This window comes from Helianthus annuus, chromosome 10 (genome assembly GCF_002127325.2).
Source record: "Helianthus annuus cultivar XRQ/B chromosome 10, HanXRQr2.0-SUNRISE, whole genome shotgun sequence".
Lineage (NCBI taxonomy): Eukaryota > Viridiplantae > Streptophyta > Magnoliopsida > Asterales > Asteraceae > Helianthus > Helianthus annuus.
In genome coordinates this window covers 60,470,419-60,482,248 of record NC_035442.2, presented here as the reverse complement: position 1 = coordinate 60,482,248, position 11,830 = coordinate 60,470,419, and the positions used below count along the sequence as shown (strand labels likewise).

The 11,830-nt window shown below is 37.3% G+C and overlaps 1 protein-coding gene across 1 annotated transcript; it reads right to left on the bottom strand.

The window, feature by feature from the left end:
• Window positions 1-2,361: 2,361 nt before the first annotated feature.
• LOC110881473 (extensin-like) lies at window positions 2,362-3,162 on the bottom strand. The gene is made up of 2 exons (XM_022129716.1): window positions 2,710-3,162; window positions 2,362-2,553 (listed from the first exon to the last, which is right to left on the bottom strand). The coding sequence occupies exons 1-2, from the start codon at window positions 3,160-3,162 to the stop codon at window positions 2,362-2,364; spliced, it is 645 nt and encodes a 214-aa protein (XP_021985408.1).
• Window positions 3,163-11,830: the final 8,668 nt, after the last annotated feature.

The following is an 11,830-nucleotide window of genomic DNA, read 5'->3' as shown; positions in this document are numbered from 1 at the left end:
CAAAAGAGATAACGGGATAGAATGATTCTTAATGGATATAAAGCATCCATCAAGAAGAGTTGAAGCGGTTTCTAAGGTACCATCTACGAGTTCTACCTCATATTTTATGTCTAGAGTTTTAATAGGCAGATTCAGTAACTTACTAAACTTATGGTCTACAAATAATTTATCAGCACCTGAATTAAATAAAACTCTAGCATAAATATAATTAATGAGGAAGGTACCTGTTATAACATTGTCATCGATCACCGCCTCCCTTGCATTCATCTGAAAAACCCTAGCATTGGTTTTCTTTGCCTCATCAGGCTTCTTGGCATTTTTAGGGCAATTAGTTTTGATGTGCCCTTTTTCATTGCAAACATAACAGGTTGCATCCTTCATGTTTCGGCACTCTACAGTTTTGTGCCCTTTCTTCTTGCAAATTCCACAAGGTTTGGCTTGTGGATCCTGATTGCACTTTCCAAAGTGCCTCTTGTCACATGTTTTACATCTGGGCTTGTCACCCGACTGCCCCTTCTTGAAACCAGAGTTTCCTTTCTTCTTTTTGTTTGAATGATGAGACTGGTCATCCTCCCTCTTTTTTTTCCCATCCTCGGTGGTTTTCTTTGACTTACTCCTTACAACATCAAGAGTAAGTGACAAAGATAGATTTACAGCAGATCTATAAGTAGCAGGCTTAGAAGCCTTGACATTTCCCTTAATCTAAGTGGCTAATCCACCTATAAAACGCGCAATGCGTTTGGGTTCTGGGGTGACCAGATACGGCACAAGTCTCGATATCGAGTTAAAACTGGTCACATAAGACCTGCAATCTAAATCCTTCATCACCAGAGTGAGAAAGTCAGTCTCTATCCTTTCCACTTCATGCTGAGGATAGTATGTGTCCTTCATAAGATCTACAAATTGATTCCCGGAAAGGTTATACAGAGGAACCTTTCCCATGGACTGTACCAAAGCTTTACACCAAGTTAAAGCGTCGCCTTTGAAGGACTGAGATACAATCTTAACGACGTCCTCCTTTGCACACCCACTTATATCAATAACAGTTTCCATTTCATCCAACCACTTCATACAATCGATGGCTCCCTTTTCTCCCATAAAATCTCTTGGTTTACAAGAGATGAAATATTTATAAGTACAACCTTTGTTGTACTTGGGAGCCTGATTAACAACAATTTGCTTCTGAGGTTCACTCTTTTGATTGGATGAGTGTCGAGACTCATCCTTTTTCAGTGTAAGCGAATGCGATAGGGGTTTCTTCTGAGTCTTAGATCGAACATGACTAGGTTCCATGAATATTTTGTCCACAGCTTGAGCAACTGCTGTGTCAATTATTGCTTGTAATTCAGCACCGGTAAACATTTATCCTGGTATCATTATTGTTTCCTTCTACCGGATGACTACTAACTTCATCCGAGCCAACCATGTTTTGATTACTAAAATCAAATAATAATGATGTGTTTAGATTATATAATAAATCATCATATCTGATGATTAAATGACCATGGTATTAATAAACCATATAGACCATGAGTCAAAATGACTTGCCTAGGTTACAAACGACCATTATTGGCAATCTAATAGGATTTAATCCTTTACATTTATAAGACAGGGAACATAAGTCACAACTGTCTATGCCATAAAGACATTTCCATAAAACACAAAAGGCCCGTCTCGAAGGACATTTAGATGGCACAAAAATGCCTTGTCACTAGGACAATTCAAGTATTATCAATGATCTTGGATCAGTGATTTTCAAGGGTCGAACATAGTTCATCGCCTTTTTGGACAAAAAGTTGTAAAATATAACAATCTTTGTCAGAATCACTCATTAGCCCGAAGGCAGAACATTTCAACGGATGTTCTTTTAAGACATCATTCTTGATGTTAATAGCCATGATTCACATTGATCATATAGGCCATGAGGGTGGCTTGGAAGAATCCAAGTACTTTTGGGAGCTAATGTGGTATCTCAAATCACACTGCCAGGAATGTTAACATGTTTTCAGATGTTAACAAGGAATCACTTTCTTAAAAAGGTTGTACCATCATAGCCATTAATATTGGCTAGATTTTACCTTTTAAAAATATCTTTTGGAATTTCCTGGGCAGATCAATTTAAAATTGAAATGATATTGATAAGATGATGTAATAAAATACACATATAAAAATTTTCAAAAGAAATTTCATTAAAATACTAAGCGATTACAAGATATGCCCTAAACGGGTCTTGAAATAACAAACTGTCCACGCAGGGACTATAGAAAAGAAATAAGTCCACGTAGGGACTAAATATAGAAATGAAATGTCCACGCAGGGACTTGATTGAAATTACAATACAAAAGAAAATAAAAAAAACTTCTACTTCTTTTTGCCATTTATGAGGTTCGCAAGGCCTTTAAGAAATTTGTTATGCTTTTTATCGTGTTCCTCTGCCTTTTGTTCAACCTGGTCCAACCTCTGTAGGATTTGCTGAGTTTGAATTTGTGAAGGTGGAGGTTGCTGCTGGTAAGGGGGTATTGATACCATGCACAGGATACCCCATTGGGTATACTAGAGGAAATGGTGAAGCATACAGTGCATTAAATTAAACTGCCTCAAGATATGGATCTTGGGCAGGTGCTTGATATCCATAATTCGTAGGAGTTGGATATTCAAATGCGTTACACCCAGATGAAGCTGGGTAAGTTGGTATTGGGTTTTCATAACCCATTGACGGTGGCGGTGGTGCAAAAGTAACTGGCGGGGGATCATCTCTGGCACCGCATGTGAAGGTCCACCCATTCGTGGATCTTCGGGGATAGGACGGTATGTGCTTGAAGCTTGAGGGGGACTAAATCTTGGTCCCCCTCGCACGGACATCCGTGCATTCCGCCTTCGCCTAGGTGGCTCAGGAGGTGGTTGTGGTGGTTGTTGAGGTGGTTCCTCAACGGGCAAAGGCAGTGGAGTAACCGCTTGAAGATACGGTTCTTCCAATGGAGTTTGTGGAGGAGAGTTATGAAAAGAAGGGGTATATTCCCATTGGTACGTGTTCCACCTTTCGGCCCATGAGTCGGGGCCTTGATACGGCGATCCTTCATAAGGAGAACCACTGGAGATACTCATGGGATGAGTTTGTGTCCCGGTTGGTGGCTCTGGATCAGGATCATCATCCATCTCCATATCTTGGGAGAAGTGGTCTTCGGGTCCTAAAGGATTATAACCTAGTGGTTCGTTAATATAATCGTTTGGGTTAAATTGGCCTGGGGAATAAGCTTGGTGAGAGTCAGAATGGTGAAAAGAATGAGAGTGTAAAGAGTGTTATGAATGATGTGAATGGTGTGAATGTTGGGAATGGTGAGAATGTTGGGGCTCGTCTTGAATAGGCGGCCCAAAGGAAGGGTGAAATGATGGTGAAGAACTTAACGAGACCGAGTGTCTCGCAGGCTTAAATGAATGTCTCCAATTGTCTTGCGAATTGGAGCTAGTAAAAGACGCTGATGGTGTGCGCCTGTGTGAGGGTCCAGCATTGCTAGATGGTCCTCCCCTCATAGTTCCCTTTCCTTTTCCTCGAACGCGCGGCAGCATTTTAATTTAACAAACATGTCAAAACAATAAAACAACATATAAACGACAAAAGAAAAAGTTAAGAATAAATCCTAGGTCATTTGCCTAGACTCGGAAGTATAAGGAATGTGCTATTGTGTCATTGAGATTAAACACAAAAGGCTAGTGTTTAATTCACTCAATGTTGGCTCTGATACCAACCTATCACACCCCGATATTTCCACATATTACCGGTGGGGAGTATCGTGACGTAGTTGATATCATCATAGACAATACACACAATATAATAGCACAACGGAAGTCTTGGTAGATATTTACTATTACAAACCATAGTGTCCGAGTGTCCAAATAAAAGAATATACAGACTGATTGTAATAGAGATCCACAGGCGGATCATATAACAAAATACAAGAAAAATGAATTAACAGACTTCAGGCATCTAAGGATTTGCAAGATCCTCTTATTTGACACCAAGTAGTTCCAGCCTAATTTTGAGAGGTACCTGTCACTTAGTCTTTGGAAAATACGTCAGTTTTCACTGGTAAATACAATTAACCGACTCGTTTAAAAAGAGTTTATGAAAATTGATTTAGGCGCACAAGGCACAAACCATTTATAACTTGGGACAATTATTTAAGATAATCTTGTATACCGTTTTACATGTTTGTCATACATATGGGGCCGGTTTGGAAGCCGATTATCATTAACCTACTCACCACTATAAAACCCGCAAAGGAGTTATCCCAACATGTGAGTTATTTAGCATTTGCATCTGTCAGGTGTATGCCTACACCCCGTGCATAGGTCGTGGTCATTTACAAATGAAATGAGCCAAGGATATCCAGGACACGGTCGTATTAACCCCCAATGTTTATGTTATCAAACAAAAAAATATAAAACGGGTTATGTAAATTTATTATTCACAATCCAATTAAATGATTTCATACCGACCAAGCGGTATTATTATAATACAGTATCCTAAGCTCGTATAACGGAAAATAAGTTAAAAGTATTTATGTCACACCCCGGCCGCGTGTAACGTGCAACCGCGGCGGAAACGTCGGGGAGTGTTGTGGACAGAATTAATTGTCTCATAACCATGGAAATTAAAGTTACATTTTATTTATTAAACACGAGTGTCACATTGTCTTAAACAGGAAACAAAGAGTTCATAACAATAATTAAACTAGTCTATCTTCATATTTAGTCTCTAAGGCACAGGTCCGCCCTAGTGTCATGATCATCATCCTATGGAACGGCTCCTGAAAACACATGTGAAAGTAGGTACGTCAGCATAAAAATGCCTGTGAGATACATAGGTTTTGTGAAAATTGGATTCATGACTTGAGTTTAAAGCAATGTTTAATAACAGTCAGTCATGAACCTTGTAATTTGTCTTGCTTTGTAAACCATTTGAAAAACGATAATATCAGATGATGTGTATAGATAAGTGTAAGGTTAAACGAGTAACCAAGTAAAATTAGTTGAATAAGATAAGTTGTTTGTAAAAATAATGTCTTGTGAAGAATGTGTTATTTGTGTAAAATGTAATGTGTCTAAACTGAAATGACTTAGATAACGCTACGATATGTAATATTATACAAGCATTTATATATAGGAAGTACCAGCGGCGTATCCACCATGTTTGTATCATATTACATACGCCACGTTACTCCAATCATTTACCCAAACCAACCACCATGTAAATTGTTCATGTATAAATCAATTGTCAAGTGTTATTGTGTAAACCATATCGAAATGTCTATGTTCAATGTAAACCACCCAGTATGTATATCAATGTCAAAATGTTTATGTTTAATATAGATCATGTAATGTGTACCCAAAATATATCATGTATGGTAAGTGAGATGTGTAAACTAAACCATATGTAAAATGCACAAAACAAGGTGTTGAAGTAAAACATGGTTTAAATCAACATTATGTTTTGTGGAACAATGCATGCTCTACTGATATAAACATTTATGCGGTATTGTAAAATATGCATACATCCAAGCCTTGAGACTGTGGCGATAAACCCTTAAACAAATTAAAGGTTTATCTAAGTTATGTATATCGAATTCGGTCATTCCTTCCATTCCAATCAAACCCAGGATTTCAGGAACGGGAGTTGTCAATTCCTATGGTACCACTACCTACTAACGAACGGCGTAGCTAATGTTAATGAATGTATTGTTCCATGTTTAAACAAACCAAATGCTGTACCAAAATGAAGGCATGTGATGTAAACAATTGTACTAAGTATGCACACAATGGGCATAAATAGCATGAAATGCAATGTGAAACTATGTACTAAGTACGCACACAATGGGCATACATAGCATGAAAATGTAATGTCAAGCAATGTACTAAGTACGCACACAATGGGCATACATAGCATGAAATGTATTGTGAAGCAATGTACTAAGTACGCACACAATGGGCATACATAGCATGAAATGTATTGTAAAGCAATGTACTAAGTAAGCACACAATGGGCATACATAGCATGAAATGTAATGAAAACATGTACTATAATGTACTAGCGAACATAGCAGGTATATGATGTGAAAACATGAAAGCATGAAAGTAACAAGTAGGCACATGTGTTTCACCCCAAAACAGTTTGGAAAACAGTAAAAGAGGGGTTCAATGTACTCACATTGACTCCTCGAAAACATGTAAAAGATGGGGTTCTATGTACTCACGTGAGATTGCTTTGGAGTTCTTGTATAATAACCAGATAATGCTAGAGATCACGGGATATCAACGGCACCTAATAGGTAGCTATATTAATATACCGGACCAAAATCGGAAGGATCGGATAGTATGCGGGTTCGTAAACCAAACGAGTATGGAGACTCGTGAAATATGGTTTAACAAAGCCTACATACTAAAATGAAACCTAACCTAAGTGCTTGCGACCCATTACGACCCGTTTAGGTAGCTTATGCTACCTTACGCGTCGTTCGCGTAGAACGCGTCTGGAACGCCTAACATCGTGACCACAAGGTATAACCTCGGAAGGTTATAGCTAGGGTCACCTAATGTGTTTGGTCGGATCCTAATGATCGACCAAATGGGTCGGGTTCAAAAGTATAAGCGATGGTTTAGATCGCTTACCTTACGACCCTATATATGCACTAAACTAAAAGTGATGAGCTAAGCATGTTAGAACATGCTTAACTAAGTTTAGAAAACAGGTTTGGCATCAAAACAAACGGCTTTGATGCTCACGAGTAGTTTGGTTACAAAATACGCAAGAATGCGCATTTTGGCCGAAACTACGACTCGTCACTGAGCCTAGATAACGTGGTAATCAGTACGTATAGTCACTACGGACTATAACCATCGTGATCACGCTCACGTTATGAAGTTCCAACGAACTTCGCATCGACCATAAACTGGTAAATGCAGAAAGTCCAACATAGTTCGACTTTCGGACTCGAAAGCGATAAAACAATGAAGGAACACTTACAAAGGGTCCCCGAAAGCTAATCTTGATCAAAGAAACTCAGGTATGAAGCAATACTTCAACTTAGAGCTTTTAGATCAGATTCTTGTGGGTTTTTGCAAGAATGGGGGGGGGTATTTATAGGAAAAGCATAACCGTTAGGATCGTTTCTCGAATATCGTGCCATGATCTTGTCCATACACTTGTCACAATACTTATGGAGCATCAGTTTTGCCCCTAATTGGCCGGAAGAGGCAAGTGCATTTTGACCTTTCACTAACTTGAAGAGGCAACAGCATTTAAAACTGAATCTGCTGTTCTGGGGACGTCTTACGGACCGTAAGCAAAGGTCCATACGGACCGTAAGGACCTTGCAGGTCAGCAACTTTCAAAATTGGCAATTTTGTTCCCTGCAGCCCCAAAACTTGGTATTTGATACATTTTTGACACGTTTAAACTCCGTTAACCCCATTTCAAAGCTCTAAATGAAGTTAAAGTATAGGGAACTTAAAATGTGCTCAAAAATATCTCGGATGTCGGTTCGTTTGGCCGTACGGTCGCGATGTTCGGTTAATTACGACGGAATGCGCATAAGCGTGAAAGACGATCCAAATTGCGCGACGAATGGATTTTTCTCATGCCATACACTAAGGCATAATATAAGGATGCTTACATAAATTTTTGGATGTCCGAATGTATTCAGAACATAAGTTATGCGTGAAAGTGCAAACTTGTGCACTTTTTGACACTTTTAGTCCCTGAATGATCCAGAAGTTTATTTTAGCATACCAAACCCCTCAAAGCCTATTTCTAAGCTATGTAAAGGATATTTACGGTATTTTTAACTTATGGACATGTTCCGAAATGTTTGTTACAGTTCAAATTGGCATACTTTCGCAGTTTGTCAAGTTTAGTCCCTATAAGCGAATTAACTTGCTTTTGCCATACCAAAGCCTTCAAAACTTATTTCTAAGTTATGTAAAGGTTATTTAAGGTATGTTGAGTATATGTTGATGTTCCGGAGTATTTGTCGCATTAAACTGAGTACGTTTACGCATCAGTTTGCGTATAACTCTCCAGAAAGCGATGTAGAGTTTGAAATTGAACAAAAGTCAAAACATGAAAAATGTAAAACACAATCAAACAAACATTGGGATCAAATAACATTGTTTTATTGATAATTGAACTGTTCACAATGATTACAAGCACAAATGTTACAATTTACCTGAGCTAGATGTGTAAGGATGTAACTCAACCGTATGTTTCCTAAAGCCTTATGAAAATACCTTCTACCGAAGCTACTTAATCTGTATAGAAGGTTTATTAACCTATTAGGATACTAACGGGTCTTTATTTAAGTCAAAGACTTAGACCGGTTAGTTTCAAAGATACTTTACGGTTCGAAATGCTAGATTAAGCGAAGACCGGAATAGAATGTGGTTTAGACCCGACAGGTTTGGATACTTATATAATATGGGTAAACTAAACACATTCTGAATTTTAAAGATTTAATGATAAGGTTAAACCCATTTCGGCTAATTTATGTAAACTAGCTACATAAACCGAACCGAAAGCATAATTACTTAACGGGTAACCAAATGAACTACATACAAGTCTCATATGTTATTATGCTTAAAATATGTTAATACATTAGTAGGATGTTAACATATATGCCCCAAAAGTATTTAAAACCAATTTAAGTCCCGTAGGGGCATTTTGGTCATTTTAATGTTTATAAAAAAGGTTTTATAGTAAACTGATATTCTGGTCTTAAATAATCTGCAAAAACATTTATTTTATGTTGTTACAACAGTAAGATATCATTCATATGTGAGGTTTACCATTTATGGCCAAACTATGCCCCGAAAGGGTATTTTGGTCATTTCACATATGCTTTTAAGGATATTTATGGAAGTCTGAGTTCATAACTTATACCTACTATAATCATATTAAAATTTATTTATAAAATCAGTTGTTAACAAGTCTTGGGTGCTAATTATGGTTTTAAACCATACTATGCAACTTATTAGCGTAAAAATCGCTAATTGACGATATTTGAGATGTTTATGTGATTCTGAGATTTTGGGCAGCCTTGTGTGTTTAAAATATTTTATTTTTCATATCAAGTCAGTAGAAAAAGGTTTAGCATGTTAAACATATGTAAATCACATTTTATTAGTCAAAAAGGCATTATCGTCAATTAAGGAATTTATACAAGAACTCTATGTTATGGTCAGTAACAAATCTGAGCCAACATTCCAAAAATTCCTAAAAATGATATCATAACAGTAGGTAATGAGTTTTGGGTTAAAATCTATGTTTAAACATGCATTATGCATAATAGTGTAATTTAATTAATAAAAAGTTTTAATTTACGATATCATGCATAACTTTAGTTTGAGACAAGAAACTGATGTCAAAATTATTAGACATACTTATATATCAGTACTAAAGCTTTTTGTCCTCTCACATTTTAAAAAATCTCGTTTATATGACATAAGGGCATAACGGGCATTTATAAGCATAATAACGAAAACTAGCATGTAATTCAGAATGCTAATAACCAGGTAATATAACCTCAGAGGGTTATACTACAAGATAATGTGGTCCTAATGGAAGCTTAAAACATAGAAGAATTAAGCTTAATCGGGTCAGAACTGAAAGTCAAAGCAAAAGTCAAGCTTTTGCGACTTTCGGTTGCGAACTGACCCTAAACTCAGAATTGTCGGGTTGAACATGTCTAAACATGTTATAATAATAATTACTAAGTTACTAGAGTGTTAAAATATAATTTATAACCTTTTCTTTATTAGTTTTAATTATTATTTCAAATTCTGACCAGTTTGATTTTTTGGTTAAATACTTTAACCCAACAATTAACTAAGCAAACGAAATAATTAGGAGGTGCCCTTTTAAGGGTTAATCACCTACCTAATTATGGTCACATAACCATATTCATCTTGGACAATGGCTGGACCATTTGAGTTTAAACCGAGAGGCAAAGCAATTTTACGTAACTTTGACTTTTCGGTTTTTAAATAAGAAAACTGAACTAAAGAGGGGAATAAGACACTTACAAAGGGTCATAGCCATCTTTTCTACTAAAGTGAGCTTCCTTTTTAATCAGGAACCTCCAAAATTGAGAGAAGAGAAGATTTGAATGATATTTGCAAATAAAATGGCTCAACACAAGGCCTATTTATACTTGAAGGCCATGATCAAGGATCATTCCAGGTGTAATGGAAGTGTTTAGGATCACCCCAGGTGTCCTAGTGGTTTATAAAAACCGTTAACAAGTTGTTGGTATCGATCAAAAGGAGCTGAACTGGTTTATGTGGGGAGCAAGGATGCATGCTGGCAGCTGCCAGTTCTGGCTATAAAACAGCCTCCGTCGCGCCACGCGCAGGGTAAGGGTGACCCTGGCGCGCCACGCGGGGGAACCCAATTCCAAAACATGTTTTATTATTTACAAGTTCAGTCCCTTCACTTTTGTAACGTGCATATCTTTCAATTCCAGCACCTTTAACCTTTTTTGATAACTTGTAGAGGATCTTTGGAGTACAACATTTCGTTGGGTCCGGTTTCATTAAACGTTTACCGAAAACACTAGTTTCTTTATGTTGACGCTTTTAACCCTTATTATTGGAAATTAGCGTAAATATCGCATAACGATATTGAAACCTCGTGAATTTAATATTATATATTCTTGAGAGTATATTTGAACATTACGAAGCCCCGGGTTTGTCAAAAGGTCACCCAGAGGTAGGAATTAATATGTTAACACGTTTAACCCCTGTAGTTTATAATCTTTCGATTATTTTCACAAACGGCTTCTTATATCCAAATAATTACTCGTTTAAGAATATATTCTTCGTGTGTGGTCATTCAGAGGCACAAGTTTGGCATGTTGACACTTTTAGTCCCTTCGGATACACATTTTTATCGTTTGACAACTTTAGTCCTTGTAATTCAATCTTTCGTAAGATTAGGGTTTAGGACACGTGTCTCCATATAATTGGACATGTTTTTACAAGGTGTTACACTAGTGACGGAGCTTTGATGGATGCCCTTTATATAGCTTCAATTCTGGTTACTTTGGTTAATCAATTTTAAACAAAATTCAACTAAATGATGTATATAATGTAGGTACTAAAACCCTACATTTATATCTTGTGATCATCACATAGAAATGAGTCAAAATGGCAAGTCATACCTGGATTTTCACAAGAATAAACTTTAAGCATATGTAATATAATTTTTTGACATCAAAACAGTTTTGTACAACATAAGAAAAAATAATTTAAAATGCTAGACTTATCATGAGCCCATTTTCCCGTCCGAATCCCTATTTTCGTATACGACTCATTAAAATATCTTAGACCATGTAAACAAATCATAATGGTTTAAAACCTGAATTAACAATCCTTATTATTAGGGTTCACTTGTTATCTTTACGAACATGAAAACTCATAACTAACTGGGGTAGCCCAGTTGGCCACCGACACCCACCTCTTCCCAGAGGTACCGGGTTCGAGTCTTGGGAGTGGCATATGTCGCCCAGGGTAAGAACTCGACATGGGAAAGTCACCGCGGAGCTAGCTTGGTCGGGTAGCGGCTCCCGGAGTGAGATCACTCCGGCGGTTGGGAGGACCGTGCACTATCCCCCCCCCCAACATGAAAACTCATCATCAAGGTGACTAAAGAGTCTCCTTTTTCTAGTTTTAACTATTTTAGGGTGATTCATATATGGTAACTATTTTCTAATGCAAACTGACTACGTATGGCTTATGTGAATTCTATGTTCGTTTTGTGTGAAACTTGATGGATAGCTAA

Coding starts and splice junctions, on each gene's coding strand:
- LOC110881473 (XM_022129716.1), bottom strand. CDS start 3,162: ATGGAGATGGATGATGATCCTGATCCAGAGCCACCAACCGGGACACAA. Junction 2,554..2,709: donor ACCACCGCCACCGTCAATGG/GTTATGAAAACC, acceptor CATTTCCTCTAG/TATACCCAATGGGGTATCCT.